Source organism: Mobula birostris, chromosome 2, assembly GCF_030028105.1.
Source record: "Mobula birostris isolate sMobBir1 chromosome 2, sMobBir1.hap1, whole genome shotgun sequence".
Classification (NCBI taxonomy): Eukaryota; Metazoa; Chordata; class Chondrichthyes; order Myliobatiformes; family Myliobatidae; genus Mobula; species Mobula birostris.
This window is the reverse complement of record NC_092371.1, coordinates 221550811-221578214: the sequence shown is the minus strand read 5'-3', so window position 1 is coordinate 221578214 and position 27404 is coordinate 221550811. Positions and strand designations below refer to the sequence as shown.

The 27404-nt window shown below is 37.2% G+C and overlaps 1 protein-coding gene across 2 annotated transcripts in view; it reads right to left on the bottom strand.

The window, feature by feature from the left end:
- Nucleotides 1-27404, bottom strand: part of stx7l (syntaxin 7-like) — a 46381-nt gene that overhangs the window by 3218 nt on the left and 15759 nt on the right. For both annotated transcript variants that reach the window (XM_072251508.1, XM_072251509.1), the window contains 7 exons: nt 26908-27095; nt 25483-25552; nt 23944-24034; nt 23518-23655; nt 13467-13516; nt 9993-10086; nt 6242-6314 (listed from right to left, as the gene is read on the bottom strand). In XM_072251508.1, coding sequence (XP_072107609.1) covers nt 6242-6314; nt 9993-10086; nt 13467-13516; nt 23518-23655; nt 23944-24034; nt 25483-25552; nt 26908-27007 — 616 coding nt within the window. In that variant the 5' untranslated portion in view covers nt 27008-27095. The remainder of the gene's footprint in view (nt 1-6241; nt 6315-9992; nt 10087-13466; nt 13517-23517; nt 23656-23943; nt 24035-25482; nt 25553-26907; nt 27096-27404) is intronic.

Genomic DNA, 27404 nt, shown 5'->3' with positions numbered 1-27404 from the left:
CTCTATTTTGGTTGCAGCCAAGGCTTGAATTGTCTGCTGAATAATTGTTACTTCAGAAAGAAACAAGCTTTGAAGATTTTTGATTTGCTTAAGATGTCCTCTGATCGATGGACCATTTAAAGAAGATGTGAACTTTTTCATGTGACTGATGAATGACTTTCCCAAAATCTGTTTGGTTTACTGAGCAAATTAACACAGCGGACAGATTGTTAACCGGTTTGATTATTTGTTTCTATCCTTTTTTTTTAAATTAAGTGATAGCTTTCATAGTTCTTAAGGACTTTTTCTTATATATACACACAGTTGGGAGTGCTTAGTAGATAAATATTTAGTTTTTTTTCTAAAAACAGATTTTCATTGGGTGTGTAAGTTAAATGGAAAATGGTGTTGATTTTTCTTTGTTAGAGATTATATAGGCATTCTTCTCTTTGTTTAATTTTACTGTTTTTGTGTTTTTGGAAATTGTCTCTACATTCCCCAGTGTATTTTTAAGGATTAAGTATAAACAATTTTTTTTTTCTTCTGCAGGGCTTTCCTATTTTAGGGCTGTGTGTTTTTGTTTTGTTACTGGGGGAAGAATTAGGGAAAGCTTTTAAAATCATCATTATAAAATGGGCAGCTCGTGCAGTCTCCCTTCTTCTTTTACTTCTATGGGGACGCATTTCCGCTTTTTTCTTTTGCCGAATTTCGGGTCTTTCAGGGTGGTGGGAGGACTGGGGTTAGTTTTGAGTTATAAGATTAATTGTAGGATTAATTCTAGTTTTCTTTATTGTATTTTTTCCCCATTACAGAGTTCTGGATGGAGCATGTGTGTTTTCTATATGGTTATACTTATCACCACCAGTTTTGATTAGCCCGCGCTGGTATGCGTGTATTTATGTGTTAAATAAAATAACATTGTTTTTGTGGTAGCTAAACAGATAAACGTTATAAGTTGGAATGAACGTGGTTGGAGTCATCCTATTAAGAGAAAGAAGACTTTTAAAATCATTAATCGATTCCAACCTGATATAATTTTTGTTCAAGAAACGCATATCAAAACGGGCGATCAAAATAGATTTTTTTTTAAATGTGGAAGGGCCTTCAATTTCACGCTACTTGTCAAAATAAAACAAAGAGAGTATCTATTTTTATTAAATCTAATATTTTATATATCCAAGAAGACATTGTGTCAGATATTAATGGTAGATTTTTAATTGTTAAAGGAACAATTTGTAATAGAAAAATTGTCCTGGTTAATTTATATGGACCTAATGTAGATGATCCTTCTTTTTTAAAAATGTATTTGCTTTATTGATGGATTTAAATGAGTATATGTTGTTGTTATGGGTGGTGATTTGAACTGTTGTTTAAATCCTTTGATTGACAAGAGTGCAACCAATCAGCAGCTTCCGAGTTGTTCTGCATCACTTATTAACTCTTTTTTTAATTGATTATGGCCTGGTTGAAATTCGGAGACATTTACATCCTAATGACAGAGATTATTCTTCTTTTTCCACATGTACACAAAGAGTATTTGAGAATCGATTATTTTATAGCCGATCTCTGGCTTCTGTCTAAAGTCCAGAAATGTGAATATGATGCTATCGTTTTCTCAGATCATGCGCCCTTAAGCTTAGTTTTTGAATTGAATGATGTCAGTATTGCAAATTTGCCTTGGTGTTTTCCAGAAAATTTATTACAAAGTTCGGACTTTGTCAAATTTATTGAGACTCAGATAAAAGATTTTTTTCTTTTTAATAATAAGGGAGATGTGTCGAAATTGATTATATTGGATACATTTAAAGCATATTTGCGCTGTCAGATAATCTCCTATTTAGCTAAGCTTAAGAAACAGACAAAAACAGAGTTAGATAAGATTTCAAAACAAATTAAAGACTTGGATAATATTTATGCAATCTCTCCTAACACTGATTTATTTAAACAAAGGGTTGAACTCCAATCACAATATAATTTACTATTAATTTATCCTATTGAAAGAAATTTGCTTAAATTGAAAAGTCAATTTTATGTGTTTGGAGATAAAAATAATAAGCTATTAGCATCTCAATTAAAAGCAGCTAGAGCCAAAAGACAAATTTTAAAAATTCGTAAGGGAGACGGTAGTTTAGCACGTAATTATGAAGACATTAATAAAATTTTTCAAGATTTTTACATTGAACTTTATAAATCTCAGTTTCCAGTTGATTCTTCTAAAATGAATGCCCTTTTACAAAAGATCTATTTTTCTCGAATTTCTGTTGAAGATCAACAAACTCTTGATGCTCCTATTACTGAAAACAAAATCCAGAAAGCTATTTTTTCAATACAATCTGGTAAAGCTCCTGGACTGGATGGTTATTCTGTAGGATTTTATAAAAAAATTGAAAAATTGCTTTCTCCATATATGTTAGAAATGCATAAAGATTCTTTTTTGATAGGAGAGTTACCTCCCACATTTTATGAAGCTTCTATTTCTTTAATTCTTAAGGAAGATAAAGACCTTACTGACTGTCTTCATATAGGCCTATTTCATCATTAAATATGGATGCTAAAATTCTTTCAGAAATAATGGCGAATCAGCTAGAGAATATTCTAGCTAAAATTATCTCTCAGGACCAAATAGGTTTTGTAATGGGCTGTTATTCCTTCTCTAATGTTCAGAGACTGTTAAGTATTATATATTCATCCTTTTCTAAGACGCCCCAATGTGTTGTCTCTCTCGATGCTGAAAAGGCATTTGACAGAGTTGAATGGAAATATTTATTTAACGTTTTAGAGAAATTCAGCTTTGGTATTAATTTTAATAAGTGGATCAGAATGATATATAAAAGCCCTATTGCTACTGTTATTACCAATAATTACAGATCTCCTTTTTCTCAGCTTTCGCGGGGTATGAGACAAGGTTGTCCGTTAAGTCCCTTGTTATTTAATTTGGTGCTGGAACCCTCTATTGCACTTCCTGAAGCTAAAGACATCCATGGAATTTTCATAAATGGGACTATTCATAAGATCTCCCTTTATGCTGACGATCTCTTAGTTTATATTTTGAATCCTGAAAAATCCATTCCTAGTTTATTGAAACTATTAAACGAGTTCGGAAAGTTTTCAGGATATAAACTAAACCTTCAAAAAGTGAATTGTTTCCCCTAAATGATTCTGCTTCTATATATGATGACATTCCTTTTAGAGTTACGGACTCTTTTAAATATTTAGTAATATTATTATTACTACTACTAAAAATTATAAAGACCTTTATAAAGCTAATTTGCTTCCTTTAGTGGATTTTATGAAGCAATTATATTGTAGATGGAATCCACTTACACTTTCGTTAGCCAGCCGAATTCATGCAGTTAAAATGATGATTTTACCAAAATTTTTTTATATATATTTCAAAATATCTCTTTTTTTTAAACTACCATGTTTTTTGATTAGGTTGACTATTATTTTGTAGCGGTGTGCTACACACAGCTCTAGAATAATGACATGTAGTTGGTTAGTTGGAGTTGCAATAAAAAAGATTTATTCAAACTTCGCAGCCTCCTTTAAAGCCTTCCCGTCCTCGACCTCCCCAGGCGGGACTACTGTGGGGAATGCATATTCGCAGACCCTTTCCATGCGCGGGTTTTTCCCCTGCTGGTGAAGATGGCCTGGCGCCCTTTTTGGGGCCGGCCTCTCTGCCGGCGCGCGCTGTTTTGTGAGCCGGTTCGTGTGCGCTGCAAAGTGGGTCGCCACAATTTCATCTTTTGTTTGGAATACTAAAATACCAAGAATTGGTAAATATTATTTACAAAAATTAAAAAGGATGGAGGTCTTGTTCTGCCTAATTTAAGAATGTATTTTTGGTCTGTTAATATATGTTATATGTGTTTTTGGTTATATTGGGCTGATAAAAATGAATGACCACCTTGGGTTGATTTGGAATTGAAAGCTGTGAAACAGTTTCACTTAATCTTGTTATTAGGAGCTTCTCTACCTGTACAACTGGCCAAAATTGCCAAGTTAAATTTATATCCTGTGATTAAGCAGTCATTACAAATTTGGTTCCAGTTTCATAATTTTTTTAATCTTAAAAATTTAAACTTTTTAGTTTAATTTATCAAAATTATTAATTTAAACCTTCATTAAGTGATCCTACCTTTCTTCTTTGGAGGAATAAAGGAGTTTATTTCTTCATGGATCTGTTTCAAGATGGCTGATTGATGTCTTTTGAGAAATTAGTAACTAAATACTCTCTCGTATTCACATTTCCTGCAATATCTTCAGGTCAGACACTCTTTACAAGAATATTTAAGTAATTTTCCGTATATACAGGATTCTGACCTGTTAGACATTATTTTAAAAATGAACCCTTTTACTTGAAAGGTTTTATTGGGAAAATTTATAATTTATTGTTACAATAGCACAATTACCCTTCACTTAAGATTAACCAAGATTGGGAGAGAGAGCTTAATATGACCTTGATAACAGAGGATTGGTTGCAGATTTTGAAGTTGGTTAACTCTTCTTCGATCTGTGCCAGTCACTCTTTAATTCAATTTAAAATTGTACATCGTTATTATTTGACAAAGGAGAGACTGTCTAAAATGTTTCCTAATGTTGATAGTCAATGTGACAGATGTAAGACTGAGATAGCTACATTGACACACGTTTTGGTCATATTCTGTATTGAAACATTTTTGGAAATCTATTTTTCTACAATTTCTAAAGTTTTAAACATTAATTTACAACCTAATAAATTGACAGTTTTGTTTGGTATAATCCCTCAATATATTCATGGTATTTCTCTATCAGACCAACATGTAATTGCATTCATTACATTATTGGCCAGAAGGACTATTTTGTTGAAATGGAAAGATGCTTCTGCTCCTACTTTGGTAGAATGGTTCTCTCAGGTGATGCTATGCCTTAGTTTGGAGAAAATCAGGTCAAACTTTTGATCTTTGATTTGATTTCCAGAAAAGGTGAGGGTCTTTTGCCCATTATTATCATCTGATTTGAGTTAATTAATATGGTTTCCTTCTGATTTTTGTTTAAATGGATTTGAGTTGGTGGATTGATGTTTTTCTTTTATGGAAGCTTGTATGACGTACAACTCTGGGGTTGTGCTCCCAGTGGTGGGTTTTTTCAATTTTTTTTTTAAATTAGTAGGGGTTCCCCCCCCCTTAGTAGGGGTCCTTTTTTTCCTCTCTTTTTTTCTTTCAAAAGAAATTCTTAACACTACTTTTTCTTCTTATTGATATATTGTTCAGCTTTGTTAATCAGTTATTTGCTAATTTAATTCTTTATTGTACATTTTGACATATTGACTTTATCTTAATATATTTTTTGTTGATCTTTAATAATAATGAATAAAAAAGATTAAAAAAATGAACATTTTTCAGTTTCCATCCCAACTTGGACCACGTCACTTTGCTTTTCTTGCACTTTCTTTTGAAGACTGTCCTTAATTTATCTTGGTTATTTTAAAGAGTTCCTCCTCAAAAACTTTAAATGTCACAATCATTGATGTAAACTTTGATCCAAGGCGCTATTAATGCTCACAAAAATAAAAGTCTCAGGCTCAGTTCCTCAGACAATTCACCAGACTGCACCTGCCTCAGCTCTGACCAGAGCTCACTTTTCACTTCTGTTTTATTTAAATTTATTTGCTTCTCTGGTAACACTTCTCTCAAGCACTTAGCCCCATCAACCTGTCACCTCCCCTTGGTTCTACTTTCTATGAGTCAGACTCAGACCTTAACCTCCTTATTCATTCAGGAAATGTAATAGTAAGACACAAGTTCACCATAAATGCAGCATTTTGACCAACAAGTAATGGTATGGGGCAACATCAACTAGTAGTCATTATTCTATATCATCTTAAACTATTTGCCACATACACAGAAGGATGAGGTTGCAGTAGTGTTACAATTTGCAAGACACATTTGCTACCAACTCATCTTACCTTGCCCTAAACTTTAAGCTACTAAATTTTATACCTGTGAAGGGATATTTAGGTGCTTACTTAAATAGGTAAATGTTCACTCACATACAAGTTAGGAAAATAGTATATTTGGAAATAAAAAGATGGAAAAAATTACTTTTAATACAGGACAACAACTCCAGAAGGATCTCAAGATACTGATGTCATTGTCTTTTAAACAAAACTTTTCACTCAAAGTAAAAAAAATTGCATTTAATTAACAGTCAACATAAATCCATATAAAACAGAACCCAAGACTGCACAATTGAGAATTTATTGGAATTCCAGGCTGCTTACCAACTAGATCTCCTTGTTCATGAATCATCATTCCCAAGTCTTTGAATATTTCATTAATATCCAAGATATCAGACTAAAAAGAATAGAATTGATAAGTGTTTATGTCAGCATTTTTAAAATTGAGAAGTGTTTCAGTTATTTCTTCCATCAATGAGAATTCTATAAATTTCTACATCCAACTTTACAAAACCTTGGTTAAGCCGTATTTGGAGTAATGTGTGCATTTCTAGAGGCCACCCTAGAAGAAAGATGTGATTGCACTAAAGAGCATAGAGAAGATTCACCAGGACGTTGCCTTGGATTGGACGAGTTTAGTTTGACAGTGAGATTAGGAAAGAGGGCAAGAAATAGCCTGAGTATATTAAGGAGAAGCTAGATAAGGGAGCAAATTAAAATCTTTTTCCCATGATAGGGGTATCAAATTAAAGGAAGAAGTTTTAAAGGAGATCTGAAAGATGAGTGTTTCTTTAAAAAATAGATTGATACCTGGATCATACTGCCAGAGGTCCTGGTGGAATCCAATAAATTACTATGTTTAAGAAGCATTTAGACAGTCATTCAAACAGGCAAGTCATAAAAGGGTAGTCATAATGTGGGCAAATGGGATTTGTATGGATGGCCAAATGTAAGTGGATTAAATGTGTTGTATGCAATACACCTATAACTCCAAGTATTTGAACCAAGTATAAGAGTGTTTCAACTGAAGCAAGAGATCTAGAAAGTAGAATGAAATAAGCATCCATCTTTGCACTTATCCAACAGGTGCAAGGCTCTTGATGGTATAAACAAGAACAAAGCCTTCAATCTGTAAAATGACTACAGCAACATGATTAAAAGCCATACAAACTGGTGAATTAGAAAAAAATGTAGTAAAAGAGTACACCTATTGAGATACCATTCACTGTAGCCCCAAGCTTTAAGGCTGTGATGCCTGTCTGGTGCCTGGATTAAAGGATCTCGTCAGACCTAAAGAGAAACTTGCGAGTGAGGCGATAGATTTTGATGCAATGATCCATACTGGAGTAAGAAAGGAGGTTCAACTAAAACGATTTGAGCAAGTAGGATCTAAATTAAAACATAGAACCACAGGTAATAATCAATGAATTACTATACAGACTATTTGTAAACTGGCATGATGTCAACTAGATCAGAGTTGAATGTGTGGTTCTGGAACAGCGTGAAAGAAGTGAAATTAAATTTCTGTGGCAATAGCACCAGTTCCGGGGGAAAAAAGATGTTGTGTTCTCTGAGAGTGGGTGTCAGTTAAATCAGCTGGGACAAGCATCTTGGCAAATCGACTAATTTGGGCTGTAAACAGGATTAAAGTTAAATGGCAAAATGTTAGGGGTGTGAGGACATATAGAAAGCTAAAGGATATGGCAACAGTTCAGGATAGTGCTGTGCACGTCGAAGCTGCACCCTCTCTAACATGCTGGTAGAGAGAGTTTTATTTGGGTTTTCTTTAGTGCTGGAAATGGTTACATCCCGACAAGCGGGACAGAAGCAAGGTCACACTGTGTATGTCACGGACCAGCAAATTCCGGTTGGCTTAGCGAACAGAGCAGCAGACACCCCTGCTGAAATCCGGAGGAAAACACACAGAGGGGGATCACAAAGCCGAGGAAAGAAGACTGGGTCGAGAAAACAGAGACTTTTGGAGAAGAGGAGTTCGGTGGGTAATACTATTCCGCCTGACCGGAAGTGCACCGAGAGCAGTAAGCGGCATGAAGGAGTGGGGTGCTTACTGATCTGGCTAACAACGGATGGTGCAATCCGGGGTATATTACGATTGAGGAACATGTTTGCAGACTGGATATTGAACTTTTTACTGCTGGACTTCGGCCACACTCCACCGTGATACAACACTTGGCAGCATGGGAGGTCGTTCCTGCCTGTGGCCATCGAACGTGCAGCTCCTCCCGTGGAGGGTCAGACACCCTGAGCCAATAGACTGGTTCTGGACTTATTTTCCATCTGGCATAGTTTTGCATTTTGTTGTTTGATTGTTGGGGTTTTTTTGTATTGCTATATTTACGCTCTATTCTTGGTTGGTGCAGCTGTAACAAAACCAAATTTCCCTCAGGTTTAATAAAGTGTATCTACCTATCTATAGTGAAAAGTCAGTTTGGCAAGAATAGACAACATTGAAATAATAAAACAGTGCAACAGTAAAAAGTATGGAAAATAGTAAAAAGGCAAAATTCAAAATGATCTGAAAGCGCATAGCATGAACAGCATAACAGATCAATTGATGGCATAAACAGAAATCAATAGGTATGACATGGTAGCCATTGAACAGGTATAATGATTACAAGGCAATCTAACCAAGGAACTGAATGTTGTTGTAGGCTTCTTGATATTTCAGAAACTCAGGGGAAGTGGGGCAGCGCTAAAATAATCGATGAAATCAGTACGATTGTGCGATAGCTCAGATCAAGATGGAGAATCAGTTTCAAAAGGGAAAAGAAATAGCAAGTAAAGAAAGCCACAGTTGGAAGTCGTCTGCAGGGTAGAGTATAAAAGAATAACAACTAACAGGCATGGTATTACAGTAATAACTGGTATCCTTATTTTAGTAGGCATATGGAAAAAATGGCCAAAGTGTACAGGAAATAGAAATTAAAAGGTAAAGCACTGGATAAAGTAATAGGAGACATTAAATAATAAACATTTTCATAATACTCAAATACACATTCCAAAAAACTAGAGACTTTGCAAGGAGGTTGTTCTTCAAGTGGTGAACCAAATAAATTAGAGATGATATCAAATTCAACAGAAGGGAACAGGAAGGCATACAGTGTTATGATGATTTAAGCTAGGCCCAACCATGGAAAAATTTTAGAAATCAAAGGATGACCAAAATAATGAGAGAAACTGTCTTAAGGTAAAATAGCAATAAACATGTGAGTATAAGCATATGAAAGAAAAGGAAAAAAGTAACCAGTGGTCCTTCAGAAGACTGGGGAATTAATCAAAGGAAACAAAATGGCTGACACTTTGTAGAAATATTTTCTGTTTACGTGATACAATAAATATGTCCCATTATTAATAGAAAACCCAGAAGCACAAGGATAGAAGGATTATAGGCAAACTAATGAGACTGAAGGCTGACCAGTGCTCTGGAACTGATAGCCTACAGTACATTCTAGAAATGTGTATTTGCTTTGATTTCCTAGAATTCCCCTATGTAGAAAATAGTGTTAGACTAACTGATGTTTAGTTGCCTTATAGTTCTTATAAATTGTAGTGGAACATATTAACTGAAGATAGCTAATACCAATAATGACTGTTTTATGGTAGGGTAGCTTAACTACTTTTACTCAAATTGGTGGTACCTTTAAAAAGCAGGCAAACCAACATCTCCAATCCTGCTCCAATTGCATCTGGCATTTATGATTTCTTCAGTAATGGATATGGAAATTCAATGTCTCAAAAGGTCAGAGATTACTCTCTCAATGAAAGTTCAACGTATATGGAATAACTAACTACAGTTTTTTTGATCCGCAGGTCACTGAAACAATCACTAATAATGAATCTTAACAAGTGCATCAATGTCGTAGTATTAGCATACATAAAACTTGTACACTAGGTTTCAGTATTCTATAGGAATATCACACAATTCTCAGCATCAAAATATAACACTCCAAAGGGAGAATTACATACCAAATCCTCAAGAATGACAATTCATTAAAGATACATAAAATATTAGATATTTAATCAAGTAATATTCAATATACTGTAAATAATCTACCTCCAGTTGCTTAATAGCATTCTCTCTTTCTTTAATGAGCTCCAGGTCTTCTTCTGTAATCCCATCTTCCACTTGATCTTGAAACTGATTCGGACTACATGAAATAAAATTGAAACCTAGTATTAATACATTAGCCATTTATTCCGCATTCTACCCTAGCCGAGACATTAACACTTTTCCTCATTTCCCATCCTTCGTTGCTGTGCTAAGGAAAGCTTGTTATCCCTAACTTCATCCAGTTCTGACACAAGGACATCAGCCTGAAACATTAAATGTACTTCTCTCCACAGGTGCTGGCATTTCCATTATATTGATCTTTTTGCTTTAATCCCTTTTGTATTCCCCCAAACATCCTTAGCATCTATGTCAACTGTTGCCCCTTCAGCTACAAAATTATAAAGCATCTCATTTAAAGACTGATAAAAATCAGTCAAATCCCAACAAACATTAAAACTCAAATTTTATAGTCCTTAGCCAAAGTGGGGAATAAATATTAAGCAATTTCTATAGTGGATTTAACATTTGATAATGTTTCTGCTGTCAAATGCAATTCTGGAGTGTCTTGGTGTGTTACAGCAGTTTGGATTGAATCACCAATTATTCTGAAGAATCTAGCAAGCCAGTCATGAAAAAAATTTAAACGATAAAAGTAAAAATTATAATTTAACCATTTAAAAACTTTTACAAAGTGCAAAGCAAGGAAACAAATATAAGCAATTTTTGAAAAAAGTAAATTGAAGAACAGAACTTCAATTGATGAAAAAGCAATCCATACAACTTTTGAACAAGCAGAGAAGAGAGCATTAGTAGGCACCCGTCAATCCCAGGGGATCATTGGTTTGCACATCTGGTGCCGTGTCCTCTCCAGGGTGAGAAGGTTTGAAGAACTGGCTGTTGCCCATGCAGTGGGTTCCCCCTCTCAACGTCACTGATGCAGTCCAAGGGTAGGGCAAGTGGCCAATACAGCTTGGCACCAATGTCGTCGCAGAACGTTCCAGAGTGAAGTTGTAAACAACATCAAACTGCCTTAGGGATCCCGGCTCCAGATTTCTTCCTTGGGGCTTACTTTCGAAGCCTTTCTCATGGGTGGGTATGGCCGCAAGGCAGCGAAGTTTAAAATCAGAGTTTTCCTTCTCCTAGGTGGGCTGCCGTCCAAGGCTGACAAGCCCCACATGCCCGAAAGCATCAATACTTGGAAATTATTAATTTTGGCTTACGACACCATTAAAACTCAATTAAACTTAATTTTTTAAAAATATGACTTCATTATATAATTTTATTGCTTTAAACAAAGTTTAAAATATCCAAAAAAACAGTTTTGTAAATATCGACTCACTGATTTTATATAGAGGCTGCAAAGCTTTCAACCTATTATGGTTAAATAACCAGTAGCCTTTGTCGGTTACTAGGTGTGAGTGTGAGGTTTTCAACAATGGTGAGGACAAGGTAAAGTTTGTACATTTCCACATAATAGAACTTTTAGTAGCTAAGTATATAATATTATGCTAAATTGAAAAATGGTTTGGACAGGTGATACAATTCATTATAAACAGTACTTGAGTTAATTATTGTTACTGAACATGCATGGGAGATAACTGAGCATCCTCTGAAACTGCCTTGAGGTTGCAGTGCTGGTACTAACCAGTTGACACTACTTTTCCCTTAGCCTCCTCATTCATGTGCCTGTAGGTCTTCCTTATTGCCACCTCCATTCCCCAAAGCCTAAGGTCACATTCTCCCTAGTACTTTTACAACCACAGTAAGAGCTGTAGTCTGGCTCTGTCTAATGTGAGCTAGAAATATAATAATAATAATAATAATAAATTTTATTGTGGTGGAGGCGGATATAATAGGGTCTCTTAAGAGGCTTCTGGATAGGTAGAAGGAGCTTAGAAAAATACAGGGCTATGGGTAACCCTAGGTTAATTTTTAAAGTACATGCTTGGCTCAGCATTGTGGGCTGAAGGGCCTGTATTATGCTGTAGGTTTTCTATGTTTCTATTAAGTAGGAATTAATGACATCGCTTTTTAGTTGTATAGATTTAACTCAATGAGTAAACTCCTGAAGTTGCTGTCAGATTTCCACTATAATGGCGACAGGTGATTTCTTCAGTTATATTATTCCCATTAAAGATTTCAAGCCTAGATATCAATACAGTCAATGTAAATACTCTATATCAACAGGAATGCCAAGTCTGAGTCTTGCTTCAAGGCTCATATACAAAAACCTACAGTGTGTGCCTAATAAGTGATTTCAAGCTGTACTGGGTCAAATGGACACCATATTTATACACGCAAACACGAGGAAATCTGCAGATGCTGGTGGAACACAGCAGGCCAGGCAGCATCTATAGGAAGTAGTACAGTCAATGTTACAGGCCGAGACCATATTTATAAAGGTGAGCAATCTAAATTGAAATTTAAGCAAAATTTTAAAATTCCATACATGAAAGGCAAACTATTTCTTTTAATCTCAACAATTTCTGTCAAGATACATTAAAATTGAAATCGTAGCAAAAAACCCCTTACAAATATGTAAAACCTACCGTCTTATGCAGACATTTTTCAGTGTAAAGCAATAAGCTGGCCAAAAACTCTACACTAGTAATACTGCTTTCAACATTTTACAGTTAGTGGTCATCACTTGAATTAAATCAATATGCTTGGATTGATAACTGCAGGGGTCCCCAACCTTTTTTGCACTGCGGACCGGTTTAATATTGACAATATTCTTGTGGACCGGCTGACCGGGGGGTGTTCAAGTAGGGTTAAACTCACCTCAACATGTCTTTTACAGTTAGGGTTGCCAACTTTCTTACTCCCAAATAAGGGACAAAAGTAGCAGTCAAATCCTGGGACACTTTACCCCAGGAAAGACTACTATGACCACGAAGCATTGCGCGGGCACCCGTGTGCACATGCGTGTCGTGTGCATGTGATGTGCGCATGCGCGTACGTGCTGATTTTTTCCCCCACAAATGGGTTTTGCCTTCATCTTCCTGACTATACTGTACATACATTACTTCTACTTTATATAGGCTGTGTATTTATCATATCATTCCTGCTTTTACTATATGTTAGTGTTATTTATTTTCAGTTTTACATGTTATTTGGTATGATTTGTTAGGTTATTTTTTGGGTCTGGAAACGCTCAAAAAATGTTCCCATATAAATTAATGGTAATTGCTTCTTCGCTTCACACCATTTCGGCACGAAAGGTTTCATAGGAACGCTCTACTTTAGCGGGGGAAATACAGAACAAACCAATTTATCCCAATATACGGGATGTCCCGGCAAATACGGGTCAGTTGGAAACCCTATGTTCAAGTTCAACAGTGCATGACAGGGAATGAGGAAAGGTGCAGCTACTCATATCATTTCCTCGCAGCCCAATAGCACATGCTTTGCAGCCCGGTGGTTGAGGACCGCTGGATTACTGTAAGAAAATATTGTGCAACTGAACTTACTATTTACCTTTCAAGAGACAGCAGAGCTTCTCCTTTCTGGCTATCAGGCACACCTGTCTGAAAGAGAATTAAAGGTTAATGTATGGTGGGGGGGGGGAAGAGAAGGTGGTAACAATCTTATGCAACAAAATATGCAAACTATGCTTTGTACTGAGATATATCATACAGAAAATGTTTCATTTAAGTAATCCATCTCTTTCATGCATCTACGATTTTAATTTATTCTAACTATTCCCAAATCAAAGAAACAAAAACATAAAAATGTTTTCTTTCCAGATAATGTTTCTAATATGTATTTTTTTTTTAAAAAGTTGAATGAAATCTAGTGAATAAATAGGCTAAGTGAATGGGCAAAGATCTAGCAAATGCAGTATAATATAGGAAAATGTGAAATTTTCCATTTTGTAGGATTTTTTTTTAAGTGGTGCAAAAATACACAGCTCTAAAATGCAGAGGGACCTGGGTTATCTGTGTGACCCATGAATGGCTAATACCAATAAAATATTACAAAATCCAATGAATGTCATATTTACTCTGAGCAGATTGAATACAAAACTAAGCAGATTATTTTTCTTATTTATGGAAAATTTTCAATTTATTGGAAGCTGTTTAGGGACTGCATACTAGACAAATAGAGTGGACAGGTAATTTCTGAGGACAGGTTGGCTGAGCTAGGGTTACATTCACTGGAGTTTAGAAGAATGACTGAAACCTACAAGATCCTGTAGGCATCTTGACAGGGCTGATGTGCAGAGGATGTTTCTTCTTGTGGAAGAATCTAGAACTAGAGTCATTATTTAAAATTAAGGAATCACTTATTTAAGACAAAGAGAAATGGAAAAAAAAAGTTGTACCTCTTTGGAGCTTTTTTCCCTAAAGCAGTGAAATCAATCTTGAATATAAGGCAGGGGTGCACAGGCTCTTGATAAGTATGGGGTGGGGGAATTGGTGGGAGGTATCCTTCCCATAGGGAGTCTGAATGTAGAGTTAAGGTTAGAATTAAATTAGTCCTAAATTTTTTAATAGTAATGCCTTCTCAAATGTCCTATTTTTGCACCTAATAATTATATTAATTAAAAGTAGGAAGTCTCAGGTGTGAAGGACCACTAACACTGTGGGTGATGCAGTATATAATAATCACATCCCTTGATTCCCTAACTCATCCTTGTGTATGCTGCACCACTCCCATTCAGTGCTATAAAGAACTCAAATTGATTCCAAATCTTATGTCATTCATCATTAACTCAGTATAAAGTTATCTCCATGTCCATGACAATTTCTGTTTCTGTATGATCTGCCTTATCAAATATCTTAGGATCTAATGGTTTTCAGTTTTAATAGGTATCAAAACAGAAGGTCAAGTGATCATTATTTCTGTTTCCAGGCCAGTTTCTTCCATGAATGTTGCCAGTTATTTTTCTTATAAATCTGCACAACCTCTCAAGAAATGTTTTCTCAGCTTCTATTCCATCTGGCATGCTTCAATTGTCAGTAACAAGTTCTTGGAAATAACCTGAAACTCGCTAACACAGAAGTAAAATACTGCAGATGGTGCAAATTTTTAATTAAAAACATAAAAATGCTAAGAAGGCTTGGCAGATCAGGTACATTTGAACTTGAAACATCAGTGGCCTGTGGAACATATCCAATATTTTCTGTCTTTGTTTTTGAAGCAAACTATTCAGGTTAGGCCGATCTCCAACATTCTGATAAGCACTTCTTCAATCAAGTTAGTAGTACATGAACCAAAAGTTCATCTTTTCTCAGTTAGCAAATGAGGGTACACATTCTCCTGCTCAGATTTTCATATATTTTAATCTGGGACTATTAATCTTAGCCTATGACAGCACAATCACAAACTTATAATTCTACAAGTTAGATGTTTCACTTGATATTAACCGAGATCAAAGATAGAGAAAGCAGAAACATCTAATACTGACTAGAGTGTCATTAATTCAAGGTAAATTTATCAAAGTATGTATGTTATCATATGCTAACTTGAGATTAATTTTTTGTAGGCAATTCAGAAAAGAATTTTACAGAAAATTATAAACGCTGATAAATTACCAATGAGCAAAGGGCAACAAACTGACTGTAAGTAAAAATAATACCAAGAACATAAGTTGTAAAGAATTGTAAAGATTATAAAAGTTCAGGGATGTGATGAGTGAAGTGATGGTTGTCAGATAATGGTAGTAATGAGAAAAGAGCAGGGCCTGGACAGTGGGGACGTTGATGATGGATGCTCTTACTTGCAGCAGTGCTCAATGCGCATATACTAAACAGTAGGGAGGGCTTTGCCTGTAATTCCAACCACTGTTCCTGGGCGTTTCCACAACAGGCTGTGATGCAACCAGTTAGCTTACTTTCAACTGTTCATCTATGGAAATTAGTCAAAGTTCTTAGTGACGTGCTGAATCTACACAAAATTCTGAGGCACAGTACTGCCTTCATTGCGATGGCAATTACAGTGTATGCTGATCATAGGAGAGATCCTCTGATATATTAATGCAAAAAGAATTTAAAGTTACTGACCTTCTCCACCTCTATTACCCTTATAAGGATAGGTCATCAAAGCTTCTTCCTCCTGTGCTTGGTAACAAGCTCTTTGGTTTTAATGATGTTGAGTGAAAGGCAGTTGCTGTGGCACCACTCAAACCATATATTCAATTTCTCTCCTATTCATCACCTTTGATTCAGCCAACAATGGTTTAGACAAACTTAAGTATGGCATTCGAGTTGTACTTGGCCAGAAAAATCACAAGTAAAAAGTTAGTAGAACAGGGGGATAAGCACATAGCCTTCGTACATTTATGCTGATGGTGATTGTGGAGGAGATATTGTTGCAATCTGTACTAACTGGAGTCTGCCAATGAGGAAATCGAGGATGCAGTTGCACAGGGAGGCATCACGGCCTATGTCTTTGAGTTCAGTGATTACTTTTGAGGGGATAATAGTGCTGAATGAGAGCATCCTGAGATATGCATCTTCATTGACCAGGTGTTTAAGAGTTGTGTTATGAGGTACAGAAATAGTATCTGCTGTTGACCTGCTGTAGCAGTTGGCAAATTGGAGCGGATCCAGATCACTCCTCAGGCAGGAGTTGTTATGCTTCATGATCAGCCGCTGGAATCACATCATGGTAGATGCAAGTGCTACTGGGTGATAGTCACTGAGGCAGATGATGACATTCTTTTTGGCACCAGTATGATTGATGCCTGCTTGAAGCAGGCAGGTACCCCAGACTGCTGGAGCAAGACATTGAAGATGTCGGTAAACATTCCTGCCGGAATGTGCAGGTCTTCAGTACTTGACCAGATGCTTTCCATGGATTCACCCTCCCAAAGGATGCTCTCATGTCGGCCTCAGAGACTAAGACCCAAGGGCTTCAAAGGCCATTTACATGAATCAATGTACATCAATAGTAAACATGATCTATACAGATACCTTGGGGAAAACTATTAAGATTTTCCAACTTGACTCCTGTTTTTAAAAATCTTTAACACCTAACAGAAAATTGCATTCACCTCAATACACGGGAAAAAAAAACCTGTTATCTAAATACTCAAGGGACAGATTAGCTAATTGGTCCATTCAAGTAGCAGCAAACTTAATACCTTGGCACAAAACTTCAATCTGAATATTTTGATTGCTCCTGTGTTTCCATACTAGTCTACACCTAGTTACTGAAGGCAAGTGTGCATTGTTTACAGACTACTTATACCTTGTTTAAACAATAAAGAGGTTGTCAAGTTTGGCAGAATTTGCATACAACAACTCACATCCCACTACACAGGGCAAAGCAGTCCACTCACCAACCAGAAGTTACATTCCCCTCAGTGGGAAGGTGGCTAGACTAGTGGTGTCACTTAATGATCACTGAGTTGATGGCCCCTCAACTGATCACTATTCAATCGTGAAGTCAATCCTCCTTCATACCACTGGAAGTGAGGAACCTCCCCACTCATGCATCAATGGGCAACCTTTATTGACAGTGATCCAGAATTCACGGCAATCTATCAGAGCAGTAAGAGACATTGGCTACCTTCAGTGCAAAAATGGAACATATTAACTAATATCCAATATTGTACACACAGCAAAAGAAACAAGCAGAGTTTCAAAAGCAAACTAAAGACATTATTGGTATTCCTAAAACAGCACTCAATATGCTGCTGATTAACCATCTGCTGACATTCATCCCCATCTAGCTTTTTATCTCCCAAATGAAAGAGAAAGCTATTACACAAAGGTCCCCAGTTGTGTTTTTTTAAGACAATATGGAGTTTTTCCAGCGTTTTCTGTTTTTATTTTCCCCAGATTTCCAACACCCACAGTTTTAATTTTCAAATTTTAAGTTTAGACCCTAGTGCCTTTTTTAAAATGCTGTCACTTTACTCATAAATCACTAAAATAGTTAGCTTTGATCAGAAAAACAGAAAAGACACACACAATTTATCCATACATATTCCCCTCTCCAAGTCTAGTTATCTATTGTTCAACTACTTTTGAATTTAACACCACAAGACAAGTTGTGAAACTAATCATTCCGATACCCCCACCATTACTGGGTCTGGTCAACAGAAAATATATATCCACAAGGAAGCATTTGGCAGTAGTAAAGAACTAAAAGCAGGGGAGGCACGTAGGGAATATAAAAAGTATTGGGAGATACGTAAATGTAATTAGAAAGACAAAGATGGATCTCAAAATATCACTGGTAAAGAACATTATCATAACACATCCTTGTCACTGGCTTTCAAATACGGGATGGAGGTCTGGACTTTGGGCTAACCTCTAACCCTCCCACATCCCTGTCCTTAAACCATAACTTGACATCTAGCTTCCTTGTCCCCAAAGGTATCCACAAGAACCTTAAAATAAACTAAGTCTGAGCCACGACCTCATTGGAGAGCGCAGCTTGATGCTATGTTGACCAGAAGATATCATTGATATTCACAAAGAGTAGACTTTATGGCTAGAGGATTCAGCAAAGGAAAAGATGAAATCCTCTGCAGGCTTCAATCAAAAAAAATACAGATAAATCCAGGGGGCTGGATAAAACTTATCCCAGGCTTCTATGGGAGCAAGGGAAAGAGATTATTGGGGCTCTGAGAATCTTTACTCTTTATTGCCCACAAATGAGTGGATGACTGAAGGACAGCAAACATGGCCCACTTTTTCAAGGTCAACAGACAAAAGGATTGATAATTACTATGAGCTTAACATAAATACTAGGGAAGTTATTAGAAAAAATTCTGAATGACAATAGTTATTACTTAGAAATAATAAAGAGCAGATTCTGTCTGACCAATCAGACTGTTGACTTTTGAAGCGACATTGATTAGTAAGAGACATTGATTAGGATAATACAGTGTATTTGGTTTAAATCAACTTCAATAAAGTCTTAGACGAGGTCAAAAGGTTACAGCCTATGGTATTTAGGACAAGTTGGCAAACTTAATCTAAATTTTGTTTGATATTGGGAGGCAGAAAGTTGTTTTTGTCATTGGATGCTTATGAATAATGGTGTTCACAGGGATCAGTGCTGGGACCCTTGCTATTTGTAATGTATCTGAATCATCTGAAGTCAGATATAGAAGGCATTATCAGTAAGTTTGTAGATAACACAAAAACTGTTAGAGCAGTTGGTTGTGTGTAGGCTAGTCTTGGTCAAATGAGCCGAGAAAAGGCAGATGGCATTTAATCCAGTAAATTGGAGGTGATGCATTTTAAGAGTACTAATAGGACTAGGACATGAATGTTAGGAACCTAGGCCATACTGAAAAACAAAGGCCCTTTTTGGACAAATCCAAAAATGCAGGCAAGTAAATACTGAGGTTTAAAAGGCATACGGATACTGGTCTTCAATGGTCAGGACAATGAATAAAAGATCAAGGAGACTATGTGTTACATCCCCTTGTTGGCTCTTATCTAGGGGTGTTGGGGAAGCAACATAAAAACAAGTCCACTCTCAGTGTGTTGTGATGTCTGTGGCTGGAAAAGGCCAAGGCAGACACAGTCTGTCCTATTTGCAATATATTAACACATATTTACAGAAGTGATCCCATTCTGCAGCCAGCATTACCACACCACACATCACCTTTATTGCCCCTTTACCTTAACTTTGATAAATATCTATTATTTGTAATTCCTGTTGTGGCCTAGCTCCTTTATGTTATTTCCTGAGAGGCCAAGGTTGTAACATAACAGGACCTCACCAAATTTTCTTGTTTTGAAAGGATGGACCAAAGTTGTGTTTGCCCCTTGATTTTTGCAGTGCATAGGCCTTTGGTTTGTTACTTTGTTTTGTAGTGTGCTGCTGCTTTGCCATTTATCTCCTGCTTGGTACAACTGCTGAGTGAGTATGGTTGTTTGAGTGCTGTTGAGTTAACTAGTGTACGAGTACTTTAGTTAGATAAAGGAGTGTTCCAGCTGGACTGAGTAATCAGTTCTTCCTATGGTTCACACCTTATTTTTCCTTTATTATCCGATTTTATCCAGGGTGAGGGCTTGTCTCTGGCAGGGGTAAGCATTTCAGGATTGCATGACTGTCAGCCTGATGGCCTATGCTTCCTGAAGTTTTGCTTTTAAAGTTGCCTCTTGCCCAGTATACCTCAGGAGATAGGTAGGACAGAGCAAAGACAAGACGGGTATCTGGAGGGTTGCTCAACTGTATGTTTGTTTAGGTCTGCACTATTTGTGTATAGTTTACATTAGCACTCAGTGGCCATACTCAGTTTGCAGTTGATGGAGGAGGGGCAGGGGGGAGTGAGAGTGAGAACATTAGTGAATTAGTTAAGTTCGGTGATTTACAGTGACTAAATTTAGGCACTTTTGTGGTGGCTCACATCTTAGTACAGGGAACTGAGATGGGGTGTTTAAAAGTTCTGCCATCCATGATCCATTTACACTCAGGCCTAGTGAGTGGGTTTGTCACAGTTGGGGCATGATTTTCACTATAAGCCAGAGAGGTCACCCTAATTCTGGACAATAACCTACCTGGTGGGAAGGTGCTGCCATGGCCAGAGGTGGTATCTGCACCATTGGATCAACCCCAGAATAAGGAGCTTGCCGAGCTACATAGGATAAATGCAGCTAGAGCCCAGGAAGCAGTTCCGACTTATGAAAGTAAAATCAAGGAAGCACGGTCAGTGGCTCTGGAGCAAGTCCAGGAAGAGGAAAGGCAGCAACAAGAAGCTCTAGCAGTTCAAGTGCCAGATCTTAGGTCAGGCCTCCAATGGGCTGAACAACAGCAAGCCAGGAAGGAAGACTACTTGCATCAAGAGAAGAGCAGGTTGCTACCTCAGTTGGAGATGGAAAGAGCTAGACTTGAGAAGACTAAAGACGAAAGTAGTAGGCATCAAGTGGATGTCGACAATCTGAACTCTGAATATATTAAAGCACTTGAAGTAGTAAAGGAGGAAAAGGATGCCCCGAGTAAACAGTTGGAAGTGGAGAAGCTGAAAGTTGAACAGGAAAAGAAACCAAGCAATTCTTGCACAAGATTCACTACAACACTTCAAAGTTTATGTAGGTTCCAGCGCTCTCCCAGTAGTAGCATACACAGACCACGATCCCATTGTCATTCTCTCTCATATGTAGAGCCAACACCTTATGCACAGGTCTTTGATTGCCCTAATTTATAGTATTGATATTCATTACAAGAAAGGGAAAATACATTCGAAGACACGCTAACTCAGTCCATGAGTTAGTGTTATTTTTGTTGTAAAGTCGACTCAGGTTTGTTCTTGTGGTTGGGGGTGTTACGTGTGTGCACACTGCGCGCCCATGTGTGCTTGTGGTTTTGTTTTTGTTTCCTCTCTCCACCCAGCTTTCCTTGTTTCAGGTGTGCTAAGCCATTGTCATTCTCCACTTAGAATGCTCCTGGACCTGTTTCCTTGTCTGGACTGCTCCAATCGGGACTTGAAGCAGGCAATTTAAAGAAGTCGCTATCAAGAAAGCAGAGGAGAGAGGGCCCTTGGGGAGAATTGACCATTAAAGAAATGCACTAGTTATTGTGTTAACAAACTTGTATTCCTCGTGTTCTCAACTGTGCGTTCGTATTATAGATTTCAGATTTTGGTTTACTACCTTGGTTTGATTTGGACTGATATCTGAATTTTCTCAAATTATATTAGATGGAACATATTAGATGGGCTAGGATCTTTTGAGTAGAGCTTAAAAAAAAGAGAATCAATTGAATCATAAGAGCTCAAAGGGTCTTGATAAGGCAGAAATGGTGAGTCTCCTTCTGTGGGAGAAATCCATTAGGTGTGACATTTATACATACCTGCTAACACACAGCCAATACTATCAGAGATAATAAGCTAATATTAAACAACAAGGTTAATTTTCAAGGGCGTCCATCATCGTCGACTCCCAACACTCAGGCTACGCTCTCTTCTCGCTGCTGCCATCAGAAGGTGGTACAGGAGCTCCAGGACCTACACCACAAGATTCAGGAACTACTACCCTCAGCCATCAGGCTCTTGAACCAGAGGGAATAACTTCACTTGCCCCATCACAGAACTGTTCTCACAATCTAAGGAGTCACTTTCAAGTACTCTTCATCTCACATTCTCAATATTTATTTATTATTTGGTTTTTTTTCTTTTGTATTTGTATAGCTTGTTGTCTTTTGCACATTAGTTGTCTGTTGTCTTGGGTTTAGTGTTTCACTAATTCTTTTGTGTTTCCTGGATTTATTATGTATGCCCACAAGAAATGAATCTTAGGGTTGTATAAGGTGACATGCATGCAAGATCATAAATCCATAAGCAGAATAAGGCCATTTGACCCATCAAGTCTGCTCTGCCATTTCTTTATGGCTGATCTACTTCCCTCTCAGCCCCAATCTCCTGCCCTCTCCCCGTATCCCTTCATGCCCTGACCAATCAACGATCTATCAACCTCTGCCTTAAATATACCCGAAGATTGGTCTCCACAGCCACTCGTGGCAACAAATTCCACAGATTCATCACTCTGACTAAATGAATTGCTCAGCTCCATTCTAAATGGATGCCCCTTTATTGATAGACTGTCCACTCTGGTCTTCCCCCAACAAATGAAACATCCTCTCCACAAACACTGTTAAGGCCTTTCAACATTGCCCCCTCTTTCTTCAGAATTCCCGTGAGTACAGACCAAGAGCCATCAAATGCTCCTCGTATGATAAGCCTTGCAATCCCAGAATCTCTTCAGGACCACCTCACCTTTCCTACCTTTGTCATTGGTGCCAATATGTACCAAGACTTCTGGCTGCTCTCTCCCCCTCTTCAGAATGCCGTGGACCTAATCTGAGACATCCCTGAGCCTGGCATCTGGGAGACAACATACCATCCGGGTATCTCTCTTGCATCCACAGAACTTCATTTCTTTTCCTCTAACTATGGAATCTCCTATCACTACTGCAGAATTCTTCACCACTCTTCTTTTCTGAGCCACAGAGCCAGACTTATTGCCAGAGACCTGGTCGTTGCGGCTCCCCCAGTAGGTCATCCCCTTCAACAGTACCTAAAAGTGGTATACATATTATTAAGGGGAACGGCCACAGGGGTACTCTGCACTGGCTGCTGATTTCCCTTCCTTCTCCTGAGTCACCCAGTTACCTGCCTCCTGCAGCTTAGGCGTGACAGCTCCCTGCAGCTATCTATCACTTCCCCAATCTCCTGTATGAGTTGAAGGTCATCAAGCTGTAGCTCCAGTTCCTCAACACTTTCTCTGAGGAGCTGCATCTTGCTGCACCTGCTACAGATGTGGTTATCCAAGAGACTCTGATAGTAAATTTACTTTGAATTTTTTGTATAGTAGTGAAATCAATTGAGAAGTCAAACTAAAACAGAGCCTAAAGATTTGTACAAATTCATCTTCAGGGCAATGAGCATTTCATGCACTAAGACTAACGAATTACACATTTTTCTCAACAACTGTTAACAGTACAGGAGTTCTGCTGGTTTCTGAATTAATGATACCACAGCTCAGAGTAAGATTGTGTTGAATGATCCAAAAATCCAAATGAAAATTTCCCTAATTAGTTTCAATGATAAATGGATACTTACAGACAGATGTGAACCAGCACGTACTCTTGCTACAAATTCTTTTTCCTTTTCTGCGACCTCTCTTTGGATTCTTTGGAAATTAGTCAATGCAGTGGTGAACTCAGCAACCAAACGATCCTTTTGTAGCTTTCTTTGTCGCTAAGACATAAACAAGGGCATTATAAAGAAATTTCCATTTTGCAAATAAAAAGTTAATTGCACACAATCGTTGACTTCCAAATTTGACTGAAATTATTACCAAGTTACCATATTATTACAATATTATTTAGGGCTATAGTTTTGGGAATATTCAGTTAACTTTTTAACAAAATCTTTATTATTAATTTTCATTAGAAAAACTCTGAAGCAAGGCAGTTTGCTAAATTGTTTAAAATTCATAGACTTTGGCAGACATTTTTTAACGTGAGAAAGAAACTCAGAACTCACCTGTTCATTTACAGCTGCTAATGATCCAAATTCCTTGATGTACTTCTCAGTTTCTTTAGCTAGATGATTGACTAACTGCTGCTTCTGCTGACTAGTAGTGAAAGAAGACATTTAATACTAAGTATCATTGTAATAACTATCAGCAGAAATCTTAGAGAGCAGATAGATGTTGGCAGTTCTGCAAAAACTGGTTAGACCGAAACACTAAATGGTCAGCACTGCAAAGCAAATTACACACTGCTCGCATACCCAGATCTAAAACTGCACTGTATGTACAAGTTTATTGTGGTATTGTCCTTGATTGCTGAATGTCAGAAGGAAAATTAGCCTACTGTTCTTGGATGATTGATCATTGGCTAGTACTAATATGGAACAACTATTACCTGCAACAGAAGGCACAGCCTCCATGTCTTTTTGCTTTGGGTAAGCTTCCTTCTTGGAGAAGTAAAATGAGCTACATACTTGGAACTGGTCACCTCCTTCTAACTGAATGAGTGCCATCAATGAAGCAGTCAATGCTTGCACTGAAGATTATCAAAGACTCCTGTAAGATTATTTTGTGAAAACAATGACTGGCCTTCAACATACATCTTCCATGCATTTGCACAACACTAATCTTTAGCAGGCATTGCCTTAGAGCTCAGCTTTGCTAGGCCTGACTAGTAACAGACTCACAAATAGTACGTTGATGATATTCTCAAATTCTCTCTGGCACTTAATTCTTATAGCCATAATTCTTAAAGGATAACTAACCCAAGCAGAATAACTAACAATATGCAGGTTACATTATGGTAGCCATACTTTATCTGATAGCAGCTCATGTGATAGGATCATTAAAATGGCTAACTTTGAGACCTAACTGTATTCCCTCTGGTGCTCCTCCCCCCTTTTCTTCCTATGGCCTTCTGTCCTCACCTGTCAGACTTCCCCTTCTCCAGCCCTGTATCTCTTTTACTAATCAAATTCCCAGCTATTTACTTCATCCCTCCCCCTCCCAGTTTCACCTATCACCTTGTGTTTTTCCCTTCCCTCCCCCGCCTTTTAAATCTACTCCCCAACTTTTCTTCTCCAGTCCTGTCAAAGAATCTCAACCCGAAAGACTGGCTGTACTTTTCTTCCCCCCGCCCCCCCATAGAAGCTGCCTGGTCTGCTGAGTTCCTCCAGCATTTTGTGTGTTGCTATATTATTCTGTACATCTTCAACTCTGATGCACATGTGATCAGGAACAACTTATAGCCATGATTCTTCAAATACCACAAAGAAAGCAATTAGGGATTACCAGACATGTCCTATTCTGTCTGCACTGAAAGATTAAGAGTATTGTCACTACAAAAATTGGACTACATAGTTAACAACCTGAACCACAAGTTATAAGGAAGTCACAATGTCTGGAAATAAAAACCTCTTCCCTTTGTATTTTAGATTCTCGAGTTAATATTCATGTATTACTAACATAACAACCAATGGAAATAGCTTTATCCCTCCACAAATTACAGGAAAAAAAGTTTCCATCTAATAGTATTTACATAGCATACTCACAGCTGATGTCTAAGTTCTGCATTATCCTGAGGTTTTCCTAGTTGGCTTAAAATCCTTTGGATTTCTGCGGCTGAAATGAAAAGTTATCGAATGGTTCATTAAACCAATAAATTTTCAGCAAATGAAAGGCATACAGGCTGATTTACAGATCTGAGATAGATAGAGTTAATAGATTTGTAAGTGCACACATGTAACACATAAACCAAACATTGATATGGATTTCATTATTGGAGGAACAGGGCATACTGTACTAACAGTTGTTCACTGTCTTAAGCACTTTCCTCTTATCTAGCAACTTTTCTGCTTCGGCTTTGTCCAACAAAATCTGTAGCATTTAATAAAGCATAAGCAACAAAAAGATTCTACACATTAACTATTCAACGTTTATAGCACAAGCAAGTGTAAAGCGGAAGATAAAATTTTTGAAGGTGTACAAAAAAATTGTGTAATATAGATGAGGTTGATGTAGAAAGATGACAACAAAATAAAAAAATCTACAGCACCAGCGTTCTTCAAAGTAGAAGGCTACTTTTCTAAAATCATATTTTTCATGACAGTATAGTATAACATAATGCATGCATACACTCCTGAATTTAGTAGCACTGAATTCAATGCAGTGATACAGCTAGAAGAGATTATGCTTCACAACGCAGCAGTAAGGTTTGATCCTAAACTCCTATGCCATTATTGTGGTGTGTGTGCGCTTTCCCAATGACAGCATAGGTTTTCTCCCACATCCCAATGGCTTAATTGGTTGCTATAAATTGCCACTAGTGTAGGGTGGACGGTCATATTTATGATGACATAAGGATAGGTGATACAGAGGATTAACATGTATACCAGGACTGCTCTGTGTGCTTGCATTGACCCAGGAGCCTCTCGTTGACCTCCCATGTCATAAGGAAATGTGGACATAACATTTTCAACCATTTTCATTGATGACTATTAATCATGTAATTCACACTACTGTTGTCATTTCAATGGTGCATTTGTTGGTGAGAACTGCCTCTGCTCCAACTCAAAAATTCTATATGCGTTCCACACACAAAATTAAATGCAAGAGAATTAGCCCACTTTAGAAGGACAGATGCCTCTACATATACAGCCAGGCACTGAATTCACTTATAGGGTTTCCATTAAAGCAGGAAATAATGTATTCAATGAAATCTTCTTAGGTGAATGATAAAAGATTCTCTGATCAAGTCTATGCCGACAAAGTCCTGTACTGTCTATTTGCAGGCCTGTGCTCAACTTTGATTCTTATTTTAAAATTTTTATACGCTCAAAACCAAGTACTTATGGCAAGCTAAAACTAAGTAACGTTTGCCACTGTACTGTTGTCCATTCCTTCATAACTAGATTATACTGGTAGATTTTTGTTTTGGGAATATACAAGTTATTCACCAGAAAATCCATTTAACTTACAATGCTGTCCAATTTTCTGAATGTTGGAAGTTATTGTTCTCGAAAGCTGGTCTGGATCTTCATTAGCCAAGTAGTTGGCCTCCCTTCGCTCGTAAGACATGGCTGATAAGAAGTTTAAATAAGTTCTTTACTGAAAGTTGACCAGCATCAGGAAGTAATGCAATTTTCTTGCAGTGCTTACTTGTGGCCTGTTAAAAATAAACCAAAATAAATATAAATATATAAAAAGATTCAAAACAACAGCTGTAGAATAGGTGCTTCTATCTGTAAAGAACTAGAAATAAAGAGTCACATGCAGGATAGTTATTAACAAATCCAATAAAAATACATGAGCTGAATGTCATTGATGCATTTAAATTAAAGCTACATAAGCACATAAGGGAATGAGTAGTACAACTATACATTGAGAACCAAATGAAGCAAGATAAGCAAATTTGTATGAGCATTAACTTGGCAAATTCACCCTTGACTTGACACATTTTCTCTATTGCACCTTC